The sequence below is a fragment of the Cyprinodon tularosa genome, unplaced genomic scaffold (genome assembly GCF_016077235.1).
Source record: "Cyprinodon tularosa strain WSP-4 unplaced genomic scaffold, ASM1607723v1 ctg217, whole genome shotgun sequence".
Classification (NCBI taxonomy): domain Eukaryota; kingdom Metazoa; phylum Chordata; class Actinopteri; order Cyprinodontiformes; family Cyprinodontidae; genus Cyprinodon; species Cyprinodon tularosa.
In genome coordinates this window covers 32,076-59,487 of record NW_024038809.1, presented here as the reverse complement: position 1 = coordinate 59,487, position 27,412 = coordinate 32,076, and the positions used below count along the sequence as shown (strand labels likewise).

The 27,412-nt window shown below is 42.6% G+C and overlaps 1 protein-coding gene across 1 annotated transcript in view; it reads left to right on the top strand.

Moving 5' to 3' along the window:
• phf14 (PHD finger protein 14) overlaps positions 1–27,412 on the top strand; it is a 98,682-nt gene that overhangs the window by 47,089 nt on the left and 24,181 nt on the right. Inside the window, exons 11-14 of the mRNA XM_038285903.1 lie at positions 278–373; positions 17,029–17,135; positions 18,521–18,652; positions 25,117–25,282. Of these exons, the coding sequence (XP_038141831.1) occupies positions 278–373; positions 17,029–17,135; positions 18,521–18,652; positions 25,117–25,282 (501 nt within the window). The remainder of the gene's footprint in view (positions 1–277; positions 374–17,028; positions 17,136–18,520; positions 18,653–25,116; positions 25,283–27,412) is intronic.

The following is a 27,412-nucleotide window of genomic DNA, read 5'->3' as shown; positions in this document are numbered from 1 at the left end:
CTGTGCAGGACTTCCTGGTTCTGCTGGAGGTCCAGCTTCCTTTAGCAGCCATCACTGTTGGTTCTGCTGTCTCTTATCTTCCTGTTCTGGGTTTTAAAGCTTTCTAACATTTTTCCACTTCTCTGATCATCTTCTCATCATTTTCCCCCATAATGTGAAATATTTCCCTCTGTGACCTTCGGTTCTCTAGTTCTACCTGTGGAACCTGAACTACATGATCTATTGAGCTCCTGCTAGCTGCAGTGATCCTCATGTTGCGTTTCCTGTCCCGCTGCAGCTCTGCGAGTTTCTGGAGGAGCTGCTGACTGTGAATGGAACCCTGCGGACTGAAGGCCAGGCTCTCTGGACCCTCCTGGGGGGCATCGTGGGTCAGGTATGCTCCCACTCATCTTCCTCGTGACTGACTGACAGCCCACTCACCTGGCAGTCAGCTTCAGCAGGCGCTTTGGTTCCTATGGTGACTAAATGCTAACATGTATTCTATGTATTCCAAAAAAGTTAAAAACAATTCCAGGATTGAAGACGTTTCTCTCCCATTCAGGAAGCTTTTTCAATTCAAAATGAATTCAAAACGTCTCCAAACTTGGAAACAAAGTCCAGTGGATTGTTTTTGACGATGACCTGGATGACTGAGGATCTTAACCAGCATAATGTGGCCGAGTAGCCTTCAGGCATTCTGACTAAATGTCTCCAGGCAGCGTGATCCTCAGAGAACCAGGAGAGCTGCTTATCTGGGAAGATGCTGCATCACAGGAACAGATGCAGGATGAGGGGAATCAGTTTTAATCACTCTTTCAGGATCTTCTTCTTGTTAAAGGATAAAAACGGATTAGTAAGAACAAAGAAAAGTTCTAGTAAAGACTTTAACCAATGATTTTTTAATAAACCAGCGTCCCGATGGGTCTGAAAGGGGTCATAGAATGCAAAACCCAGTTTCCATTGTCATAGATGAATAAGGATAGTTCAGTTAGTGAAATGGACGTACGGAGAAGTTCAAACACCATCAGCACCTCGCTGATGAAGGTTCTCAGTCATCCAGGTCATAGTCATTCCGTAAAAATTCAAAAAATATCCACTGGACTTTGTTTTCAAGATTTGAAGACGTTTCGCCACCTCTCCAGGAAGCTTTCTCAATTCAAATGTCATCAGCACCTCCTTTCTCTGCATATCTCACTATTGACATACAATAAATGCAGCGTTCCAGGCTGAAAGGGGAAAGGGGAACATTTTCAGTCTTCCTAAGGATCCCAAGACTCTACAGGCATGGATTATTTTAGTCTATCAGAAGATCCCTGCAAAGTTTGATGCTCAGCTGTTCATTTTCTCTAAGCATTTTACTGAATACAGCATCAAAATGGACAGTTCAGAGCAGGAACTGCTAAACTTCTTTTACTGAAACCAGGGGCTGTAAACCGTAAGGCCAACACAAGCGCAGGCTGGAAGGTATGATTCTGTCGCTAAGCTGTTGATACAATGCTAGCATATTCATCTAAGAAATGTGTATGATCAGAATGTGGCCTATTTACCGTAAATCCTTCCTGCCATGCAGGGTTGGTGCAGCTCTGGGGTCGGGGAATGGCCCCTCTGGTACCTCTGCAGATCCCACACATTCTGGACAGTAACCGTTAACCTTCAGGCTGTCGGTTTCCACCCCCACCATCTCTCTGATGCTTATATTCACTACAGTTAGACTACTCATATCTTTGAAAGTCATATTTGCTCTCTAACTCAGCTTAAAAATGCGTATCTTATTTGTGTTTATGATTAAAATGTCTTTATTGATGTGGAGGACCTGAACTGAAGCCAGATTCCTTCTCTTAGAAAGGACCTGAACACTGGCCTTCCAGAACATCTCTGTCATGCTGTCCACTAAACCTCATAAAGAGCAGGTTTGGTACTGGGTTTGACAACTGGGACCATTTTAATCTTCTAACTGGAGTGAGAGCGATGAAAGGATATCATTGGACAGTGAGGGTTGGATATAGTGAGGCGGTTGTGTGACGTTAGCTCCCTGTCAATCCCAGCTGCTCCGCAGCCCTCTGGGCGTCAGAAGTCTCTTCTTTTCACCACTTTTTCTGGAGGTATTGAACTGATGAACCTTTTATTTTAAGAAGAGCCGGTAACTGCAGAAGGTTTTTCATTTCTAAAAACTTTGACATCTATGGGACATTTTTCTCTCTAAATCAAAAGTGCAGCTGCAGAAAGGACGGCTGTTGAAGATAAATGGTCAGACGATGTTAATACGGTTGCAGGACAGATAAATGGAGCGGAATGTGGAAGACTGGCGCTGGTTCTGCAACGACCGGCATAAATCACCTAATTATGACCATCCACAGTATAAGTTGGAGCATCAGTCATAGTGCTGCATGCTTGTGTGTCATCTGTCTGCCACATTTTCATCTGCTATTTGTCATTCTGCCTGCGCATTTGCAGAAATAATTTATGTCCCCGACCGGGACTGGAATCAGTCATTTAGTACTCAGTCGGAGCTTTTGTTTCTCCAACATTTACCACCCCTGGTAGCTTTACATGGAAACAATCAAATGTTACTTTCCACATGCTGCTGGAGGGAGGGAGGGAGGGAGGGGGGGGGCTCACAGAGCTAATGCACATCAATATTCTCCCACAAACATGTTGGAAAATAAACTTTTGCTCCTTCTGTTGAGAGTTCTAAAATAGTTCATTGAGAGCTTCATTTTCCACAATATGCTGCATGAAAAAGAAAAGGTGCAGCTTATTGGTCATCTGGATTAGAGGAGGAGGAAATGTAATCCTCCATGAGCCGGGGACGTCACTCTGACACACTGCCTGGCTTTACTGCCACTCGCCGTCCAGGAGATCCAACCATCAGCAGTGGGAGCGACGCTTTGCTGTTAGCTGAGGTTGTAAATAGGCGGTTCTGGTTCTGGTTCTGGTTCCACTCAGAGGAATGGTAGAACTGGGCTCCATGACTCACCATCATTGGTGTTCTGTCATTTTCTGGCACCAGCCTGGTGTGCTCCATGGTTTTGTCATCCCTTCCTCCTCTTCCTCACAGATCTGGGATTGGTGGACGCCAGAGGTGTCCGAAGTATTAATTCAGTTCTATTCAGTTTATTTCTATAGCTCCAGTTCACATCATGTCATCTCAGCTCACTTTACAGTTCATCAGATCATCCAGTCAGATTGATTCAAAGTTTTCTATCTAAGGAAAACCAGCTGATTGCATCGACTCATTGACTCTTCAGCAATCCCTCACACTAAGCATGCTTGTAGCGACAGGGGAGAGGAAAAACTTGTGCTTTGCATCATTTCATGGGCATTACTCTGCCGTGTGTTATGCATCAGTTAGGCTGTCGTTTGACATCAGTTCTGGATTCGTGAATGCTCTTTGTATACGCCCAAAATAAAAATAAGAATCCATAGAAAGTTCAGCGTATGGAAGCATTTTAGAAGGTTCTGGGATGTCGGGCAGACGCTGGATAAATCGGTGAGGTGTGACAGGACCAAAACCAGCGGATGGCAGCAGTGATACAATCAGTGGAATGATCTAGTTCATTGGAACTGTTGCTATTTTAACCATAAACTACGTATAAAAATGCTTTGAATTATTCCCATCAACACACTCACCTTAAAGCTTTGTTGTTTCATGGAAGAACATTGAACGCCTTGTTTCTCTGCAGATTAAGAATAACTGCTCAGCCATTTAAAGCAGAACCAGAGATTATTAATTAGGCAGCGTAGCTCTTGGTTCTATTAAAACAAAGGGCTTCATGGACCTTCAGGGATTTCTTTGGGAAATCTTCCACTTTCCTGTTTGTACTTTATGTTTAGTGCAGAATTACCTGCTAGTCGGTTTTCAGCCCCCCTCAGTCCACATTGCTCCCTGCTGGGCCACCCCCATTAGCCTCGTGAGACCATCCTGATCTCGCGAGCTTTCAGGGTTTCACTCGCAGATCAGTCTGGAGACTGATCTGCGAGTGAAAGAAAATTTAGAGCCGTTCACCAAACGAACGTCCAATCAGCGTTGGCTTTGAGGCGGGTTGAGGTGTGACGCAACGAGAAGCGCGACAGTTCAGTCTAAAGAACATGGCGGCTTCAGCCGATGAAACTAGCGTTAGCGTGGCGATCGAGCAAGTTTTATCGGAATTACAGAGTATTTCTTCACTGAAAGACGAGCAAAACACTGCTCTGGAGGCGTTTCTCAGAGGAAAAGATGTTTTTGCTCTTCTCCCGACTGGTTTCGGCAAGAGTAGCCTGGCTGTTAGTACGTCATATGCTTCGTTGATCTGATTGGTTTATTTGGCCTGTCTATCACCAACATAGGCCAATCAGCTAACCAGTATTTTCACCCCTTCCCAAAATCACTTAAACGGAAGGTTTCTAGATGGATATGCGGAGTCAGGTTACACCCCCATGGCCCCATGCCCCAAACTAACCCTAAAACGCCCACTGATGTCAGTGTCAGACCTACCAGATGGGAACTGAGAGAAGGAAATGAGTCCAAGCTCCTTTAGCTGCTGCTGAGGATGATTAAAGCTGTTCGTGACTCTTCTGTGTCTCTGGTCCTCTGCTAAGATTCAGCTCGCTCAGGTTACCAGCTTGATCACCCCACATCCTTCAGCGTGACATGTCGGCACACTCCGAAGGCCCTGACCTGTCCCTGACATGTCCCTGACATGTCCCTGACCTGTCCTCTTCATGCACAACCGGACATGAGATCCAATTTTAGCTCAGTTTAACGTCAGCGTTCCTCTCAGAGACACAGGCTTTCTCTACAGCGAGTATTCAACGTTAACTCATTGGAGGAAGAAAAGAAGAAAATCAAAGCATCATTTTCATCCTCATCCCAGATAAGGGATCCTGACCCCCCCCTCCCTTCCCATCACCACTTGAAACATGAATCTAATGGAAAATACCAGAGAATGCTTGTTGTTAAAGGACGCATTGGCTCAGCTTTACTTAAGGTGGTTTATTTTCCACGTTCTTTGCTGAATGTTTAGTGGAAACCAGTCCTTGATTGATAGTAGGATTAGTAAAAATGGTGGAAATGCTTTGAGGCCGTGGGGGGTGGGGGGGGGGCTGCTTTATGTCTGTCTTTAAATGACTGAGAGCAAAGCTGGAGGTTTCCCCGTAAGGAAACATAAGCCCCCCTCAAAGAACCAATAGGCTAAGCTTATGCACAAAGCGCTCTGTGGAAAACACTCCTGGAAGATCTGAGCAGAAACTGACCCAAATGCCCCCCCCCCCCCCCCCCCCCCCCACCGCAGCTCTTTTACAGGAAACCTAGACCTGCGCTCTATCAACGTCAGATGGATGTTTGCCCTACAGAAACATCTGGCTGTGCAGCAGAGAGCAGATTCTAACACTGATGCTAAAACTTGACTCAATCATGTTCATAAAAAAAAACAAACATCTTTTCTTGCGTAAATCTTCTAGAAATCAGCAGATTTTCACAACATAACCAGGTAAGCAGTGTTTCAGTGTCATAGCTCTGATTGAAAGTAGCTCTGTCTTCTTTAAATGCATTTTTTCCATCTATTTCAGGTTTTAATGAATGAACAGAGCAGCATATATTGAATAGAATAGAATAAACTTTATAGTTGTTGTGATTCTATAGTTAAATTCTATTCCCAGCCCGCTGGGAATTTATGTTTCTGATACTTTAAGATGCTTATTGCCCTCCCCTGTAGGGGTGGTAAAATATCTTATTTAATCAGATATTATTTCAGCTGTTATATACTGTTTATGACACATAGTCCTACTAACTGTGTTAGAACAATAGATGAAAGAGTGATTCGAGCTCTAATCATGGTCAAACAGTTATTTTTGCACATACATGGAATAAATTCACCACAACTTCTGTTCAAAATATAAGATTTTATTAACAAAAATCATTCAGCTCCAAGTCAAACATATTTCAGTTTAACACTCTCAACTAAGGCTACGTTCACACCGCAGCCTGAAGTGACCCAATTCCGATTTTTTTGCCCATATGTGACCTGTACCTGATCTTTTTATGACAGTCTGAACGACACAGATCGGATTTTTTCAAATGCGACCCAGGCCACTTGGATATGTGGTCCTGAATCCGATACGTATCTGATCTTTTCAAATGCGACCTGTGTCTGTACGGCCAGGTCGCATTCATCCGACCTACACGTCATTGATACTTGACAAATATTACTAAACGTTACTAATCTGCGTCCTACTAAGCGGAGGCGGGAAAAACTAACAACCATGGCGGAAGATAACACAGAGAGCAGTCAATGGAGAGAAAGTGAGGTTGCTGACTTAATTCATATTTAGAAAGCTCGATTCAGACCAAACTCGAAGGGTCTTACCGGAACCGGGGGAGGGTCTTTCTTTTTGATCTTCTTAAAAAGATTTCGTTCGTAATGTGCCTGCTCCTGTTGGAGAAGAACTTAAAGAACGCAATATACGCTGCGGTATTACGAGTCATGTTTACTTCCGCAAACACTGAGGACGCTTGCTACGTGTGACGTCATCGCGTCCTCGAGTGCGCATGCGGGACACTTCGGTTGGACGCATTCAGTTCACACAGTAGATCACATACAAGTCGCATATACTTGGAAGTGTGAACGGACACGCAAAAAAATCAGATTTCACAAAAAAATCGGAATTGAGCATTAAGGCCTGCAGTGTGAACGTAGCCTTAGACTAGTAAACCTCAACTAAACTAAACTAACTACTATGTACAAAGAGGAAGGGGAAAACGGTTGAAAAACATATTACAGTTTAAGATGGATTCTGTGTTTGAAACCAAAGTTTATCTGGAATAATTTGGGATCTGATCAAATTAGCTTTTCACTAATTTTAAAGAAATTGGAATGTTTTCAGACCAATTCACAATGCAAATCCATGAGGTGAATAAAACATTATTTGGCCAAATAATGTTTTATTGAATGATTTGCTTAATCAAGAACCAATAACCTTTAGCTAAATGATTCTTTACCCTCTTTGAAATAGCTAGCAGCGAATAGACATCAGGATTCCACTAAATGACTCTTGGTCAGACTTGGTAATGGAAATGTAACGAGCATTTGAGGAACACATGAACACTAATGTTATATCAGTGTTTAAATCCTTAGTGAATAAAGCTTGTCTAAGCTTTAGCAACAGCTCAACACATATTCCTGTAGCATAGCGTAGCATGCAGTCCATTCTTTAGCATCAATTAGCGTTGTCTTTACTCAGCAGTAAACACACGATATGATTAGCATCATCAAAGGACACATTGCTTGTTCTGTCCCTAATCATGCCAGACCTGCAAACCTTTTTCCATGTCCATTTGGAAAGCTTGAGTTTCATCCAGTTTTGCAGCTCTGCAGTCAGGGATTCTTTGTCTCAGTCTCACAGCAGGGGTCCTCTCAGTCTCACACCAGGGCATGCTCCTCATCCAGTTTGGCTCTGTAAGTTCTGAAACTCAAGAGAAATGTGTTGCAAAAGTTCTGTTTGCAGCAGTTTCGTTCTGAAGGGTTCGACTTATCCTCAATGGTTCCCCTGGGGCCCGCATCTCCACTGTGGGCCACAGTGGGCCCCAGCTTTGAGTGCAGGAGCAGAAGGGAGCAAAAGAGAGAAAGAGGCAGAATCCTGTGTGCTCTGTGGTTTTCTCTGGCTTCACAGGGAGGGGGGTAGGTTTTCACACCTCTGGTGGCTCCCATGTGACTTGCCTGTGACTTTGGCTGAAAAAGGGGGGCTGCAGAAGTCCCCCAGCTGTTATCCACCAAAGCTGCGTTCTCTCCTCTGGTCATCCTATCAGGATGAAATATGGACACTGCTTCCCAATGTCCAAAAAGTATGATCATGGCATATGGCACAACATAGTCATTCCACTGTCACAAGTGCAAAGCAACAAAGTATAGTTTGCATCCATCCAGAAGCTATCCACCTTTAGGTCATCAGTTTTCTCTATCGTCATGAAAAAAAGGAATGTTACTGAAAAGATTTCGTCATCCTTATCGTTGACGAAAACAACACCAGGCCCAACGCTCTAATGCGATCTAACTGCTCACACTGTACGTCCAGAAACCACACGTCGGGCTCAGCGCTGACAGATGGCGCTTATCTGGAAAAAGAAGAAGAAGAACTTGTTTGCATATACACAGTTCGTGAGGTTCTGGTAAATCGGTTAGTAGCTCTGCTTCAACACCAGGATTTGCCCACAACCACCTTACGACGGCCGACTGAATTTCAAACGTTTGATTTTCTCCCGACCTTCAGATTCCTGATTGGGAGGTGGTCGTGAGGGGCTGATCGTTACCTCCTGTACACTACACCACGCAGGACGCATCATGAGGCAGAAACTAGGCCTTATCAAAAAAATTCTTGCACAAAAAGGTCGAAAACTCGTTAAGTTTATGCCCGGCTTAAGATCGCTATATGCTAATTTACTTTTTGCATTTTATTTCCTTCCTTGTAATTCCATGGCAATAGAAACCTAAATTAAATATGCTAACTAAAGTGTGGAAACAGAGAAAATGTTTTAATGACAATACAAGGACACGTTTTCATCATATTTAAATGGATAGAAACGAGGACAATGAGAGAGAAATATTCAAAGATCTATGTACCTTCTCATCTCGATCTTTATCCAAAAATAAACATCTTTGGATATAGTTTAGGGATTCCTTTTGGTAGACATGAAAAAATGTTTAGTATCACCTCTTGTGAGCTGGAAGAAATAAAATCTTGATAGTAAAGGGATTTACTGATTACAACCGTTGCGTATATTAGCTGCCACATATGAATCTAGATTTTATGACCGAAAACATTTGATTGACAGATGACCGTTGATATATGATTGGCTGAATCAAGGAGTTCAGGCTGACGTAGAACTAACTGGCCTGCAGAAGATAACGGGAAAAAAAAACAGACTTTAAGACAGGATTTTTTTTTTTTTTTATAGAAAGCATTTACATTTTGGGACAATATGGTTTAATAAAGAGAAAATTCATATACATGTTTAAGCCAGAATGATTTGACATTGAAATATTACTTCCCTACGGCTTTAAAAGAAGAAGATTAGAACAGAACCATTGATCGAATGCTGCTTCTTTGCTGCATGGCTTGTTTTCAACACATGCGCAGCATAACGTCCAGTCAAGGACTGTTTCATTTTTCTTCTCATTAAAATACTGTGTGCAAACACACTTCAGGTGAATTAGCGCCACCAAATGGTAAGGAGTGCAACAGCTTCATCAGAGGTTGTAGTTTCGTTAATTAGGAATTTCTACTCATAGTTTTCACCAATTAAACATCTGATGTCACATATCTAAAGATGACGGTAAGGACCAAGCAAAAATCGTAGGTTTATTCAGGTGTATTGGCTTATATTTACACATCAACACTCCTTAGATCGTTTTTATTGACAGTTATCTGAACCCGAGGCTAAAGAGGTGAAACAATACCAGCAGTTGAAAATCATCATCTGCAGGAAAGAGAAATCACTCCAAATATGTTAAATAAAAACAATCTGTAAGAAATAACTTAAGTCTCCACTGAAAATAGCGGGCCAATTCATTTTTTCCAAACTTGGATTGACCCGCTAGCAATTGGCATCTGGCTCCCTTCCCACTAGCAAAAAAAGCTGGTCTAAAAAGCTGGTCTGTGGCAGCTGTGTGGCCCTTTCTCCCTTACAGCTATGTGTTTGGTGACATCATCACGCTGGGTCGGGTGGGATGATGTCACCAGTAAGACAGAAATCAGGGACGCAAACAATGGAGAGCAACATGGAAGGAAGCCAAGGCGTAGTCAGTGTGCTTTATTGTTTCTCTCTATTATCTGTCTGAATCCCTCTCACCAGAGCAATGGATAAACATGGAGCGGTGTGTTTATGTTTATTTATGTATTTGTTTATTTCTCAGGGACAGTACACATGGATGAACATTTCTGTAAATGTGTCAATGTTAGCTATGAAGCTAATTTTCAGCTGTTGTCCCTGGGCACGGTTTATAATGCGAACAACAATTACAAAAAATTATAAAACAAACTTAGAAAATGTAAAAAAATTGAGGCTATATACTTTTAAGGGCAGGTGTTACAGTTCAAACAGAGACATTATCATAAATATGGACAGATATTTACAGGGTAACACCCCATACTGACCTTATGCTGAGTCATGCACCAGGATTACTTTATTTTAACCAGTTTTATAACTTAGTTCTGAATGTTTTTAAAGTGGAGGATTCTCTGATAGTGAGAGGGATGCTGCTCTAGATGTTACAGCCGCTGACTGAAAGAAGAGTCTGACCAAAGGGGGTCCATCTGATGGGTATGTCACAGTCTCCTCTAACCGTGCAGGAAAGTTTAATGAATTCCCTTAATGGCGGTGGTGTAAGTTCATTGAGTACTTTATAAACCACGCAAGTAATTCTCAACGGTATGCTGACATTGTACGTTGCGTTCAATGGCGTCATGTAGTTTAGTGGGTCAACCCGGCTCAGGTGTTCCCACAGCATGCCGATCAGAGCCGAGGCGATTATAACGCAGGTCGCTTGCCGAGTCGTTTGATCCCGGTAGAAACGCGTCAGTGAGCTGTTCCCACTGCCACTAAAAAAACATTTTAAACGGTTTAAACAGGTTTTTCAGCCAATGGGAAAGGGGTATTAGTTGGCAACATGTTTAGCCGCATGTCGTCATTCAACCGCTGGTTGTCTAGGTGGTGTCCTGAAAACAACGTGGGCTACATTAATAATTGGCAATCCTTTTGGGGAAAGCCTGGTCTGATTCGGAGAGACGACATTCATCCCACTTTGGATGGTGCAGCTCTTCTTTCTAGGAATCTGGCCACATTTATTAGTCCTCCAAAACCCTGACCACCCAGGGTGCAGACCAGGAAGCAGAGTTGTAGTTTAACACACATCTCTGCAGCTTCTCTACTGTTACCCACTCTTTACTCCATCCAGACAGTGTCTTGCCCACGACCAAAATCTAATAAATTTGCAAATATTCCTAAAGGAGTAAATCATGATAATCTAATTAAAATCAAAATAACTCCAATTGGGGAAAAAGTTAAAACAATTAAATGCGGTCTGTTTAACATAAGATCTCTTTCCTCTAAAAGTCTGCTAGTTAATGACTTGATTTGTGATAATCACATTGACTTGTGTTGCCTTACAGAAACCTGGCTGCAGCAAGAGGATTATGTGAGCATAAATGAGGCAACTCCTTCAAGCTATTTAAATTTTCACATACCCAGAAGTTCTGGGCGAGGAGGAGGAGTAGCAGCAATCTTCCAGTCTGACTTACTGATTACTCCCAAAACAGTTAATACCTACAACTCTTTTGAACATTTAACCCTTAATTTCCCTGATCCAAATTTCAAGGCAAGAAAACCTCTTCTTTTTGTAACTTTGTATCGTCCACCAGGTCCTTACTCTGAATTTTTAGATGAGTTTTCAGAGTTCCTTTCTGATTTGGTATTAAAAACTGACAGGGTCATCATAGTGGGAGATTTTAACATCCATGCTGACATTGAAGGCGATAGCTTAAGAGCAGCCTTTAATGCTATCTTAGACACTATTGGCTTTGTTCAAAATGTGAATAGTCCCACACATTCTCATCTTCATACTTTGGATCTTGTGCTGACATACGGCATAGAATGTGAAGAAATAACAGTATTTCCTCACAACCCTGTCCTCTCTGACCAATTTCTAATAACCTTCAGGATTACTTTAACAGAGTTCTCCTCCCCCAAAAGAAGGTTACATTTTAGTAGATCTTTATCAGATAGTGCAGTTATAAATTTTAAAGAATCTGCTTCACTTTCTCTCTCCTCTTTGTCGCTGAGCAGTGCTGCAGAATGCAAAAGCATAGCTTATTCCCCTTCACAGGTTGATGATTTTGTTGATGGGGTTGCTAGTTCTCTGCGTGCTGCCTTAGACAATGCAGCTCCTTTGAAAATGAAAACTGTTAAAAATAGAAAGCTTGCTCCTTGGTTTAATGCAGGGCTGCGTACTTTGAAGCAAAATGCTAGGAAACTGGAGAGAAAATATCGCTCCACAGGCCTGCGGGAGTCCTTCCTAGTCTGGAAAAATGGTTTACTGCTGTATAAGAGGACCCTTTGTAAAGCAAGAGCAGCATACTTCTCCTCATTAATAGAGGAGAATAAGAATAATCCTAGATTTCTTTTTAATACAGTTGCCAAACTCACCCAGAGCCATAGCTCTGTTGAACCGTCCATTCCACCTGCTCTTAGCAGCAATGATTTTATGGGATTCTTTATAAATAAGATTGATCTTATTAAAAATAAGATCATAAGCACTCCTCTATCCGCGATTGTACCTGAGGTAGTCATGGAATCTGAACCGGGTTTAGACTGCTTTGATCCAGTTGAACTCTCTGAATTAGCAAAATTATTGTCTTCATCTAAGCCTTCAACTTGTATGTTAGATCCAGTTCCAACCAGGTTATTTAAGGAGGTATTCCCTTTGATCTCCTCCTCCATTTTAGATGTGATTAATCTATCTCTGTTACAGGGATATGTACCTAAAGCTTTTAAGGTTGCTGTAATTAAACCTCTGCTTAAGAAACCGTCTCTTGACCCAGATGACTTGGTTAATTATAGACCTATATCCAATCTTCCTTTCTTATCCAAAATTCTTGAGAAAGTAGTTGCCAAGCAAGTTTGCGATCACTTACACCATAATGAACTTTTTGAAGAGTTTCAGTCTGGCTTTAGAGCTCATCATAGCACTGAAACAGCTCTGGTGAAAGTCACTAATGATATTCTCATGGCCTCAGATAATGGACTTGTATCTGTGCTCGTCCTGTTGGATCTTAGTGCTGCATTTGATACAGTTGACCATAATATTCTTTTAGAAAGACTTGAACATTTTGTTGGAATTAAAGGAACAGCACTAGACTGGTTTAAATCTTATCTATCTGATCGATTTCAGTTTGTTCATGTTAATGATAGATCTTCAACATGCTCAAAGGTTACCTGTGGAGTACCACAGGGATCAGTGCTAGGACCAATTCTATTTACTTTATACATGCTCCCAATTGGTAGAATTATTAGACAGCATGGGATTAATTTTCACTGTTATGCTGATGATACCCAGCTATATCTGTCTATAAATCCAGATGAAGCTAACCCATTACATAGATTACAGGCATGTCTTGAAGACATAAAAACCTGGATGACTCTTAACTTTCTGCTTCTGAATGCAGACAAAACAGAAGTTATAGTCTTTGGACCAGAGTCTTTGAAAAATAAGCTGATTAGTCAGTCACTTCATTTGGATGGGATTAAACTGATTTCAGATAATAAAGTAAAAAATCTTGGTGTTGTTTTTGATCAGGACCTGTCATTTAAATCCCATATCAAAGAGGTTTCTAGAATTTCCTTCTTTCATCTGAGGAACATTGCAAAAATTAGAAATCTCCTGTCCAGGGGTGATGCTGAGAAACTAGTCCATGCATTTGTTACTTCAAGGCTGGACTATTGTAATTCTTTACTATCAGGAAGTCCACAAACTGTAGTTAAGAGCCTTCAGCTGATCCAAAATGCTGCAGCCAGAGTTCTGATGAAAATTAAAAAGAGAGATCACATCTCTCCTATCCTGGCTTCTCTTCATTGGCTTCCTGTTAAATCAAGAATAGAATTTAAAATCCTCCTTCTCACATATAAAGCCTTAAATGGCCAAGCTCCATCTTATATCAGAGATCTGATTGTTCCTTATGTTCCTAACAGAGCACTTCGCTCTCAATCTGCAGGTTTACTAGTGGTTCCTAGAATTTCTAAAAGTAGAATGGGAGGCAGATCTTTTAGTTATTAGGCTCCTCTCCTGTGGAACCAACTACCAGTTTTAGTCCGTGAGGCAGACACCCTGTCTACTTTTAAGGCTAGGCTTAAAACTTTCCTTTTTGATAAAGCTTATAGTTAGAGTGGCTCAGGTTATCCTGAGCTATCTCTATAGTTATGCTGCTATAGGCTTAGACTGCTGGAGGACATAGGGACCCCCATTTCATCATTCTGCTTCATTCTCTCTCTGTTCTCCTATTCTGCAGAATCTGTTAGTTCAATCTCTAACCTTCTGCTCTATCTGCTTTTCCTCAGAGTAGCTTTGCCTTGTCTGTTCCTGTTTGGCTGTGACGTCATCCTGGAAAGAAACATCAGCTGTGCTGTGACTGGGTGGATGTGCTTTCTTCGTCCTCTGACATGGGAGCTGGCTCTGAGCTCGTCTGCCTAGCTGTGTGTTTCCTGGACGGGGCCGCCTATTACAGCTGCTTTTGTGTCTCTGCTTCCGTCTTCTTGAACCCAGTCGGCCTCGGCAGATGGCCGCTCACACTGAGCCTGGTTCTGCTGGAGGTTTCTTCCTGTTTAAAGGGAGTTTTTCCTCTCCACTGTCGCTACAAGCATGCTTAGTGTGAGGGATTGTATTGAGTCAATGAGTCGATGCAATCAACTGGTTTTCCTTAGATGGAGAACTTTGTATCAATTTGACTTTATGATCTGGTTGAACTGTGAAGTGCCTTGAGATGACATGTGTTGTGAATTTGGCGCTATATAAATAAACTGAATTGAATTGAACATTACGTAGCTGTCACCAGGGTCACCAGACAAGGTGTCCTTCAAGATTAAATCCAAATAAAATCATTAGATATTCAGAAACAAACTAAATAATCAGGTCCTTTCTGACTGGTCAAACTGGTGTCCAGTTGGCTGATAAAAAGTCGACATATCGTTCCACACCTACAGCACTTCATTCTCAAACACAGAAAAATGCAAACAAACATTTCATATTTAAAGCTTTTCCTTCTGTTAGGTGAAGAAGGATTTCCTTTAAAGTGTGAAGGACGGCTTTGGATTGATGGATAATTTAGACAAACTGAATAAGAGGAGAGTATTCATTGCCTCTGCGTTCAATTACATGTCAGATTATAAGTGAGACCTGCTGTGTGAGGCCAATGAAAGACGACAGCAGAAAGTCTGATTATTTTCATGTAGATCTCAGCTGTGGTGCTACCGTGAAGGTTAATTAGAAAACGTATCTTATAGGGACCGAGTGTGTCACTAAACAGACAAGGTTTCCCCAGAGGAGCTCCTAATCTGAGGCGGCCTGCTCTGCCGGGAGCCCTGCTGCAGGGGAGGCCTGATAGAGGCCCAGGTGACCCAAACATCAGGCATTGATAAGACCTGCAATAAGGTCCCAGCTTCTGGCCTCCTTTCCCCTCAGTTTCTGCTGGTTTTGTTTTACAGACAGATACTGAAGTTTGCAGTAAAAGTGAGTCGAGGCCAAACAGAGAAAGTCACCGTCTGACTTCTTGGCAGATTTTTTAATTAAAAAGCAATTTAGCATATAGCCATCTTGAGGCAGGCATACACTAAACAAGTTTTTGCCTTTTTGCCCTACGTGCAAACAAGGGAGTCCTCCTTCTTGTTTTTCAAGATTGACGAGTCCGCCTAGCGCCATCTGTCGGGGCTGAGCCTGACGTGTGGTTTCTGGACGTACAGTGAGAGCAGTTAGATCGCATCAGAGCGTCGGGCCCAGTGTTGTTGATCGGGCCCAGGGCGACGAAATCTTTTCGTTGATGCTCCTTTTATTAATGACAATAATGAAAACTGAGCTAAAGGTGGATCTTTGATGGCTAAAACATTAATAGTCATGGGTTTGAGTTTGAGTTTTCGTCAACGAGACAAGACTATATAAAAATTAGCAGGTCATCGGTCAGACATTTTAAAGTCGTAGGGAAGTTATATTTAAATTTCAAATCATTCTGCCTTGAATACGTGTATATAAATACTCTATCAGATCATATTTTAGACTTCTAGACTTTAGACAGATTTTATTTGTCATTTTGTTTACACAACTGTAAAACAAAAAGACGGAGGAGACTCATCCACGACCTCTGACACTAAACTCTCCTCCTCTTGCATGTTTCCTCTGTCCATAGCGTTCCTTGACAGCGTCGTTTCTAAGTCACCAATTTAGTGCTACTTGGTCCCAATGGAATTTCCCATTGGGAACCTGCTAGCACTAAGATGCTAACTGGTTAGCAAGATGCTTCCCACAAACCGGCGACAACCAAAATGCTTGTGAACCTTCTGCCACAACAATCCCGCCCCCTTGATAATCAACCAATCACATTCACTTTATTCACTGGTGTAAAGTCGGGCACCACTCTGGAGAATTCGGAAATGCAACGGTTGGAAAAGCCGCTTCACTACGACTTTAAAGCCCCGTCCACACGAAGTCAAAACGAACACGAAACGCTGATATTTTCCAAAACGTTTGCCGTAAAGACGGAGACGTAAAATAAATGTGAGCGTCCACACGAATGCATGAAAACGCTGCAAAATGTATGCCAGGCCTGTAAGTGGCGCTGTGGTGCCAAAGCAAAAATAGGCGACGAAATGTTGGGCGTGCGCACTAATATTTATACATGGTTGCCCTGCGGGTCCATTTTCGTGGTTCAGTCAAATTCAGGTGCTGAACTATGTGGTCGATATTGCTCTGTTCTTCCTGGAGATATTCCAGAAGAAGAAGATTCTGTTGTAAGCCTGACAGCAGGGTGAGGAGCATGAGCAGCAACCATTCAACACAGTACGGCGCCATTGTTGTTGTGATAGTGTGTCGCTCATGCGTGTTTAGAGGCGACGCTATGACGCAGGCGTGTAAGAAAAAAATGCGGTTAGAGCGTAAAGATGGAAACGCGAAAACGGCGTTTCGAAATCTTCCCACTCTGAAGGCTGAATAAAAAAAAGATCGTTTACAGACCCCCGAAACGCCGGCTTCGTGTGGATGAGAGGCTGGTTTGGTGAAAAATTTGTGCGTTTAGGCCAGGGTTCATCTTCGTGTGGACGGGGCCTAAATGTATTCCTTTTTATTTGCTGAAATGATTTCCAGTCATCCTGACACCTAAAGCACTCGACTCTAGAGCTGCATTCACAGCTGACACTCTTTCATGCACAGCAGATTAAAGTGCCTTGCTAATCGGCATGTCGACAGAAGGAAGAACTGAAGCCACACACTGTTGGCCTGTATGAATGAATGGTAGTGTTTTTTTTCTTCCTTTATATAGAAGCTGAACACTCCGGCCATCCTGAAAGCTCCAAAGGAGAGGAAGCCAAGCAAGAAGGAAGGAGGAACTCCAGGGAAGTCCTCAAGCCTTCCAGCAATTCTCTACAGGTGAAGAAAACAAACATTCTCTCTGATCGCCTATAAGGAAAAAACAGAAATCTGAGCTATAGGAAAAGAGCCGTTCCAGATGTCGTCATTGAAAATTGATCACACCGCCCTTTTTTCAGAAACTACGATATTTTCAATCGTTGCACACAGCTACAGCTCACACTGTATGGTGAAAACGCAGGGTTTAAAAGTTAACTGCTCACCGTGTTTGTTCTCAACCTGTGCGACACAACGCCCTGATGCGATCTACCTGCTTTGGTGTTTTTTTGAACAATGTTAAATATTTTTTGTTGTACATGACTAAAGGAATACACGCCCGTCGAGGTACTTTAGAGTCTTTTTTTTGACAAAACTAAAGAAGTAAAGGCAAATCTGGCGTCTTGCACATGCTAATTGACTATAAGTACACTGGTCTGACGAGGTATGCTGATCTGACAGAACAACGCTACATCACGGAGCATCGCAGAAATGCCATTTTTCAAATCGCAGAAGCTCTCAGTTTTAGTCCAATCATGTTTAACAAGAGTAAGACATTAAAGCTGTCACTCCAGACCATTAGCTTCTTGTTAGCTCGCTTCGTTCAACAGTAAAACGTATGAAATGAACAAAAATCATCAAGAACACAAACAGTTTAGCTGGAAACTCTTTCCCTAATCGGTAATCTCTGTTTATCTCCACTTATGAAAGACGAGGCGCCTCAGAGGTTCAGGAAAACTCGGCCCAGGCCAGGCCCAGATGGCTAAGCTAAAAGGCTGTCGTCCTTTCAGGTCGCCATTTTCTAAAATGAGCGTTACGCCATAGCATCACACAGCAGATTCACTGAAAACTCTTCTATATTCTATTTAAAGCCGTTATTTCAGTTTACAGTTTTTACTTCTCCTGTAACATTGTATGAATTTCCTCAATTTAAACCCGGCCTGAAACCATTAATCAGATGAAGCCATTATTGAAATCATCATCAACTAATTCAGTAATCGATTCATCATTATCCGGAATATAGAGACTGTAAAACACGCCTTTAGCTGACAGAGCGACCCACTTAGAGCAGGAATTATATCAAAATTGTAAAAAATTTATAAATAAAAAAGTTTGCATTTAAGATAAAAAAACAAAAAACAAAATGTTTTTGTGTCTTAATCTGCTCCATCCAGAACTCAACTGGAAAAGTTTGATTTTCACCTGGTTTGTTTCCATTACAAGTCTTCTTTAAAGAACCTTTGGCTATCTTTTCGAATAATTGATTAATCAGTTAGTTGCAGCCCTAATTTAAGACAAAGTTTAGTTTTTAAAAAGTAGTTTTTAAGCTCGACTGAAGGTTGGGTTAAGTTCTGCTATCTTTGGGCAATAATGTGCTCTTTGATCTAGCTGCTGTTTTATTCTTGCAGCTGTGGGATCTGTAAGAAAAACCAGGACCAACATCTGCTGGTCCTGTGCGACACGTGTAAACTCTACTATCACCTGGGCTGCCTGGAGCCTCCTCTGACACGGATGCCCAAAAAGACCAAGAACAGCTACTGGTGAGGCTCAGTCAGACGCTGCAGGTTGGATCCACACGTCAATTCTGTTCTGTTCGGGCTGGTTAAACAAGAACATGCAGAGATTATAATGATGGATTAGAGGTGGGGATGTCAGATTGTCCAAAGCGTGGTCAGACTCGTCTCTTGGATTAAAATGATCCAAAATGTCTCCTAACTTTGTTCAATTCAATTCAGTTTATTTCTTTAGCGCCAATTCAAAACACGTCATCTCAGTTTATCACCTTATAGTTCACCAGATCATCCAGTCAGATTGATTCAAAGTTTTCTATCTAAGGAAAACCAGCTGATTGCATCGACTCATTGACTCTTCAGCAATCCCTCACACTTAGCATGCTTGTAGCGACAGTGGAGAGGAAAAACTCCCTTTGAACAGGAAGAAACCTCCAGCAGAACCAGGCTCAGTGTGAGCGGCTATCTGCTGAGGCCCACTGGGGTTCAAGGAGACAGAAGCAGACATAGAAAAAGAAGCATAGACACAAAAGGCAACTGTCAACCAGCTCCACAGGCGGCCCCGTCCAGGAAACACACAGCCAGGCAGACGAGCTCCGAGCCAGCTCCCATGTCAGAGGATGAAGAGAGCACATCTAGTTAGTCACAGTCAGAGAAACAGGACTACACTGGAAAACAGGCCAAGCTCCAACATCTAGAAACAAAGGTGTTGATGGCAGCAGCACAGCTGATATTTCTCTCCAGGATGGAGTCACAGCCAAACAGGAACAGACCAGATGAAGCTACTATGAGAAAAAGCAGAGAGAGCAGAACGTTAGAGATTGAACTAACAGATTCTGCAGAGTGGGAGAATAGAGATAGAATGAAGCAGAATGATGAAAAAGGGGGTCCCTATGTCCTCCAGCAGTCTAAGCCTATAGCAGCAGAACTATAGAGATAGCTCAGGATAACCTGAGCCACTCTAACTAGAAGCTTTATCAAAAAGGAAAGTTTTAAGCCTAGCCTTAAAAGTAGACAGGGTGTCTGCCTCACGGACTAAAACTGGTAGTTGGTTCCACAGGAGAGGAGCCTGATAACTAAAAGCCAGTACGCGCCGGCTACCGTTCATTCTTCCTGTCCGCTGAACTGCTGCTAGTTTTCCTCACATGCCTGGAAGATGTCTAGTGCTGCTACCACAGATGATCTCGCTCTCCAAATGAACGATTCAGATTAGCTAGAATGAATAGAAGGGGTAGAGCGTAGCCGCCTGTGGCCCAGGCTGCCTGTCACAACTCCAGTCCGGCGCGCTGATGATGTCATACACACTCCGCTTTGTTTTAAAAAAAATATAAAAAATCTAACGCGGATGTCTGGGGGACAGTGATTGGCCTCCATGTTCTGAATGCTGGCGTACCATAAATGATAAATGATGAACAGTTTAGTTTGTGCCTTCAAGTCGTTGCCCATAGGAAGACGTTACTGGATATAACCTAACTGAATATCTTCAGAACAGCTCCAAATGACACTAAACTCATATGGGTGAGTAGAACATGATGGAATAACGGAAAATCAAGGACCCAATGTAAAAAAAAGGGTGTCCCCTTTTAAGTGGGATACACCACGCTTAAAAATGTACACACATGAAAACCCTCGAGGGTCAGAGACTCTCCCACCAAAGTCTTCTAAACACTGTAATAACGTAAAATCAAGGGCCCAACATAAAAAAAACGGCGTTTAAACCCCTTCAAGGCCAGAAAATACAGAATCCGATGCAGAAAGTCTTGCCGTAGAGGTCGTGGTATTTAGCGCTCATTGAAAGTCAATGGGGATGATCACACCCGACATGATTTCAGACTGAGATAGACCCCAGGTCTGTTTTAGTCGGACTACGCAGCAATTCAGCAGCAATTTCATGGGTCTGACAGGAAGAGAGACGCGGTTACAAAGTAAAACACCTCCACTTTGAGGGAAAATATGAAATAAAATCTGTTAATCTCACGGGGAAAGAGTCAGTTTGGAGTCGCACATCGCGTTTATAGTGAGCAGGACAGACTGGAGCAAAAACAGTGAATGAAACATTAAATAGAAAACTTGTCCCATGATAGGAGTTCATGAGGACAGAAAACAGATAAAGTAGTGATCCTCTTTGAGCCTCACAGAAACCAGAATAAGGAGGAGCAGACAGAGTAGGTCAGAGCAGCGTATCTGCTCATCCTGCCTAGTCGGAGCCTCTCTATATGCAGCCAGTCAGTGTGAGATGGAAAATAAAGCAGATCAGAGATTAAGAAGTTGTTCCAGTCGGTGTGTTCAGGCCTTGAAGCTTCCAGCCTGGCAGCGTCTGTGCTGAAACGCGCTGCGGAGGACACCCAGGTGAAGGGTCGACATCAGCAGAACGGGGACCTTTCTCACTCTGCAGAGAACGCTGATGTGTTTACATCCTCTGGAAAGGGAGACCAGCTATAACTGACAGGGAAATAAACCCTCTGCTTACACTCTGCCATCAGGCAGACTTTATTCACGGTCCAGCGCTCAACTAGAGGCGCAGCTGCTGCTGTGGGCCCTCAGTCGTAAGGCTGGTTTATGCTCAGAAACCAGGTCGTCTGCATGAAGAGGCATAGCCCAGTATCGGGTACTGCAGGCTAACAAAGAACCCAAACGACTCCCCGTTCCTGAGGGGTGGACCCGTTCTCCTGGTTCCATCTGAATGTTTTCTAAGCCATAGCCAGTTTTTGGGCTGCAGTATAAAGCTTCGAACCCAATGCTGATTCTGACGTTTTGAATTTAGGATGACCGTCTAAAGCTGTAACCATCCCTGGTGAAAAGCAGCTGAGAACCTTGATGTAACAGAACTCCTTCATTCTGTGAACAGAATCAGTGTTTTCCTGAAGGAGCAGCTTACAGTGGCTTCTGCAGAGCATTTTTCTGGTATTATTCCTGACATTTTTCTTCCGTCTTATCAGATAGAGATGCAGAGATGGTAGAAATGTCAGCGGCTCTCTTCCCCCTCCACAGTCTGCTGCACTTTATCTCAGGAAGACATTAAATGCCTCTGCTTCTCCACTTTTAACAACCCAGAGCCATTAGAGAGCAGCTAGAACTATGCTAAAAAGATGGAAAAGTGTTTTCCTTCCACTTGTTCTTCAGGATGTCCTCAGGGTTCGGATGATGCTGGCCTGAGAAACGGATTCTTTTTTGGTTTGAACCCATTTGATTGATGAGCCATGAGTGAATGAAGAGTCAGAGGCAATCATGAAGATTGCTTCCTGCTAGAACATAGAAGTCTGCCGATGAGGTTCGTCTGCCTGACGTTTCTCAACCTCTCACGGTCGAGCTTCTAGGCCAGAGGTCTGCAACCTTTCCTATCTAAAGAGCCATTTTGCCCCGCAGATGGTTAATTAAAGGAGCTTAGCATCGCAAAATATTCTATGACTTTTTCCATAAAACACAACCTACTATTTTTGTTAAATAGGAAATTTGTTGCCATTTAAAACAACATGCTGGGGGAGATTCTCAGTCATCCAGGTCAGAGTCATTCCAAAGAAAGATTTTTAAAAAATCCACTGGACTTTGTTTCCAAGTTCAAAGACTTTTCGCTTCCCATCCAGGAAGCTTTTTCAATTCAAAATGTCTGGATTAGCGTTGAGTTCCAGACTTTTACAGAGTAGCCCAACAAAGGCCTTGTTATGGCTACGGACAAAGGCTTTAGGACAGAACTTTAGGACAAAGCTTTAGGACAAAGGCTTTAGGACAAAGGCTTTAGGACAGAACTTTAGGACAAAGCTTTAGGACAAAGGCTTTAGGACAAAGGCTTTAGGACAAAGGCTTTGGGACAAAGGCTTTGGGACAAAGGCTTTGGGACAAAAGCTTTAGGACAAAGGCTTTAGGACAAAGGCTTTAGGACAGAAGGTTTAGGACAAAGGCTTTAGGGCAAAAGCTTTAGGACAAAGGCTTTAGGACAAAGGCTTTAGGACAGAAGGTTTAGGACAAAGGCTTTAGGACAAAGGCTTTAGGACAGAAGGTTTAGGACAAAGGCTTTAGGACAAAGGCTTTAGGACAAAGGCTTTAGGACAGAAGGTTTAGGACAAAGGCTTTAGGACAAAGGCTTTAGGACAGAAGGATTGGGACAAAGGCTTTAGGACAAAGGCTTTAGGACAAAGGCTTTAGGACGGAAGGTTTAGGACAAAGGCTTTAGGGCAGAAGGTTTAGGACAAAGGCTTTAGGACAAAGGCTTTAGGGCAAAAGCTTTAGGACAAAGGCTTTAGGACAAAGGCTTTAGGACAAAAGCTTTAGGACAGGGGGTTTAGGACAAAGGCTTTAGGACAAAAGCTTTAGGACAAAGCTTTAGGACAAAGGCTTTAAGACAAAGCTTTAGGACAAAGGCTTTGGGACAAAGGCTTTGGGACAAAAGCTTTAGGACAAAGGCTTTAGGACAAAGGCTTTAGGACAGAAGGTTTAGGACAGAAAGTTTAGGACAAAGGCTTTAGGACAAAGGCTTTAGGGCAAAAGCTTTACGACAAAGGCTTTACGACAAAGGCTTTAGGACAAAGGCTTTAGGACAGAAGGTTTAGGACAAAGGCTTTAGGACAGACGGTTTAGGACAAAGGCTTTAGGACAAAGGCTTTAGGACAGAAGGTTTAGGACAAAGGCTTTAGGACAAAAGCTTTAGGACAGAAGGTTTAGGACAAAGGCTTTAGGACAAAGGCTTTAGGACAGAAGGTTTAGGACAAAGGCTTTAGGACAAAGGCTTTAGGACAAAGGCTTTAGAACAAAGGCTTTAGGACAAAGGCTTTAGGGCAAAAGCTTTAGGACAAAGGCTTTAGGACAAAGGTTTTAGGACAAAAGCTTTAGGACAAAAGCTTTAGGACAGGGGGTTTAGGACAAAGGCTTTAGGACAAAAGCTTTAGGACAAAGCTTTAGGACAAAGGCTTTAAGACAAAGCTTTAGGACAAAGGCTTTAAGACAAAGCTTTAGGACAAAGGCTTTAGGACAAAGGCTTTAGGACAAAGGCTTTAGGACAAAAGCTTTAGGACAAAGGTTTTAGGACAGAGGCTTTAGGACAAAGGCTTTAGGACAAAGGCTTTAGGACAGAGGCTTTAGGACAAAGGCTTTAGGACAAAAGCTTTAGGACAGAAGGTTTAGGACAAAGGCTTTAGGACAAAAGCTTTAGGACAGAAGCTTTAGGACAAAAGCTTTAGGACAGAAGCTTTAGGACAAAGGCTTTAGGACAAAAGCTTTAGGACAGTAGCTTTAGGACAAAGGCTTTAGGGCAAAGGCTTTAGGACAAAGGCTTTAGGACGAAAGCTTTAGGACAAAGGCTTTAGGACAAAGGCTTTAGGACAAAAGCTTTAGGACAGAAGCTTTAGGACAAAGGCTTTAGGACAAAAGCTTTAGGACAGAAGCTTTAGGACAGAAGCTTTAGGACAAAGGCTTTAGGACAAAGGCTTTAGGACAAAGGCTTTAGGACGAAAGCTTTAGGACAAAAAGTTTAAGACAAAAAGTTTAAGACAAAGGCTTTAGGACAAAGGACACTCGTTTTAAGACCAGAATGTTCACATTTTGGACAAAGGAGACGGGTGGTTTGAGAGAGGCGTGAAGGAAGCCATCTATGTTCAGAAAGAAAAACCAACCTTAAACAGAGGGGTGTGGGCTCTAGAAAACCTATAATACAGTGATGGAGCTGATTCCTTCCCACTACCATCTCAACCCTTATCGCCATGCAGGTGGTCAAACATGGCGCCTGTGAAGCCAGGCGTGGCAAGGGCCCCTTGCGGGTCAATTTGCAGCCCAACAACGACCTCAGTGACTCCCCATTCGAAGGGGTGGACCTGTTTTCTAAGCCATAACAAGGCTTTATGAGCTACTCCATAAAGCCTGGAACTCAACGATAATCCCGACAAAGTTTTCAGACTGGGAAGCGAAACGTCTTTGAAACTTTGAAAACCAAGTCCAGTGGTTTGTTATTAACTTTTAATTTTTTGAACATCTAAAACATGCAATTTATTAATATTTTTAGCTTTTGAAATCATTGTAAAACATGATTTCTAAGTTTATTAAAAAAAATTTTTTGTTCTTTACACGTCACTCTGTTGTGAAAATTCAATTCAAATATTCTTTATCAAAACATCTAAGCCTTCTAAGACAGGTATTTTTCATAATACGTTAGTTTTTGGTATCACTTTTAGCCACTATTATGAGCCATTGGAGACGGTGCAAAGAGCCACGTGGCTCTGGAGCCGCAGGCTTCATCATTTTTCTTCCATTGAGTCAAAGCCAGAAGAATTCAACTTTAATTTGAATTTAACTTACAGATGTTTTAAAGTTTAGTTTCTTTTATGAAAACCATAAATAACAGAACTACGGTAGTGGGATTATTTGGTCCAAAATTGGACGAAAAGTTGGCCGGAGGGATCAATTTATTTCCAGCTAAAACACTGTTAGTCCAATAAAATCTAGAATATATGGATCTGGACAGTAACTCAAACACCAGTGCGGTGACAGTTTGTGTTTTTCTCCAGGCAATGCTCCGAGTGCGATCAGGCTAGCAGCGACGAAGCTGACATCGCCATGGAGACGCTGCCCGACGGCACCAAGAGATCCAGGAGACAGATCAAAGGGCCCATCAAGTTCATCCCACAGGAGATGTCTCCTGAGCCCAAGAAGCAGCAAGTGAGAGGAGGCACGGTGAGTCCAGGCCAGCAGCCCTTCATCCTGAGCGCCGCTCCTCTTCCTCCTCTCTCCGTTCATTAGAACTAACGGCTGAGTGATTAGGGGTGCTTCACCTGTCTACTCACGCTGATTGCTCATTTTCTGCACATGGATGAAAAAAAGGGAATCTGATGAATTTACTTTGAAGTGGCATCAGTTCAAACAGGCGGCGTTGATGAGTGGAAGGCAGAGAAGGGGCCGGAGGTCACGATCTGGTTGGTTTTAAGATTTTCATACATTAATTTTGCATCTTTAATAGAAAAACGACTCATCTTCATGTTTAAACCTGTTTCTATCAAACTTTCAGACACAATATGGTTCAACTTCTCTTAATACTACAAATTAATCACATTTGCTTGTAAAATAAATAAATAAAAAAGTGGTTAAACGATCCTCCTTCAGTCTGAGGAAAGGTCATCTCCTTTCAGATTTTTAGGAAGCATTTGTTTCTTTATAGGAGGCATTCAGTTCTATATTCATATATTTCTACTTTTTCTTCCTCTTCTTTTTCTTTATTTCCTCATCATACCAGCTATAAATGTGCTTCAAAGCTGGTATGTTTTTCTGTGCAGTCAGTGAGGATGATTCAGTTCAGCGTAATTCAGCCTGATTCCAAGTTTTAGTTCAACATAATGTGAACAAAGCAGAGGATGAGGGAAGTAAGCTTTAAGATTCATTAATTAGAACGATTACGTTATTAAACCGAGCTTACATCCTGTAGATTAGCTGCTGAGTCCAGACAGATTACAAACACCTGAAGACAGTGGTTTAACTTTTCCAGCAGTAAACTACTTATTTTCTGACCATGCAAACAGGTTTAAACTTTGCGTTAAACAAAATGCCTCTGAGAAAGGTTGATCTATTTGATTCGTTTCTACCTTCCCTCTTCCTGCTGTGACACTGACTCACTTCATACATGGCCTTCTGTGTTTGGTCAGAGAAAAAAAAGCTCCAATAACCCAGAAAACCTCAGGTTTCATCTGAATATGCAGGGAGAACGGATCGCAGTAGTCGGTCCTGTTGATCGGGATAAGGCGTATTTTCAGTCCCATCTCAAACACCATCAGTGACTCGGCACCGCGGCGCTGAAGCTCCACCAGCCTGAGCGCCGTTCACCAGAACCAGGCTTCTCACACACATTAACTGTCTGACTGTATCTAAAGCCGGCATACACTGTACGATATTTCCAATCGTTGCACGCAGCTGCAGCTCACACTGTACGGTGAAACCGCAGGGTTTAAAAGTTCTCAGCTCACCATGTTTGCTCTCACACTGTGACCCGACGCTCTGATGCAATCTACCTGCTCACACTGTACGTCTGACAAAGACATGGCTGAGCAAACATGGCTACTACGGTCTGTCAATTTTACAGAAAGAACTCCATTTCACTCATTGTCCCCCCCGCCATGATGCTGGGTTTTCATCTGAGAGGAAAAAGAAGAATCCTTGTTTACCCACTGAGCGACTGAATTTCAAACATCTTGATTTTCTCCTGACCTTACGATTCCTGATGGGGAGGTGGTCGTTAGCGGCGAATCGCCCCTCGTTACCCCCTGTACACTACGCCACGCACCATCAGTCTGAAAGGTGGCCCGATCGAAAATTTCTCGCACAACTGGGGGATCGGCCGCAAAAGGGCAAAACATCATACAGCGTACGCCCGGCGTAAGGCTCTAGATTTATCTGGGCAGATCAAATCATCTAACAGGAACATTTCAGCTCTGTTCAAATCATTGGTCCTTCATAAACGTCTTAAACCAGTAGTAGCTGATAAAACCTTTATTATTTGTTTACATTTAGGTCCTTTTATCCAAATCAGCCCTCATGCAGCTGAAGTTTAAGAAAATTATGTGAAAATGTTTGCTAATGAACAGAAATATAAAAAATTTTTGGTAGAAATTTTAGCACGTACATTTTTTCCTCCACGTTTGCGATTTGCATCCTTCTAACAAATGAAGGGACACCCTTTACAACCCAATCCCACCCGAAGCCATGCAACGCTTTCAGGTCCGAGTCAGAAGCTACAGGTATGGAGGACGGTCCGAGTCAGAATCTACAGGCACGGCTGATGGTCTTTGCTCTCTGGATGCTGCTTGCCTCGGTCGT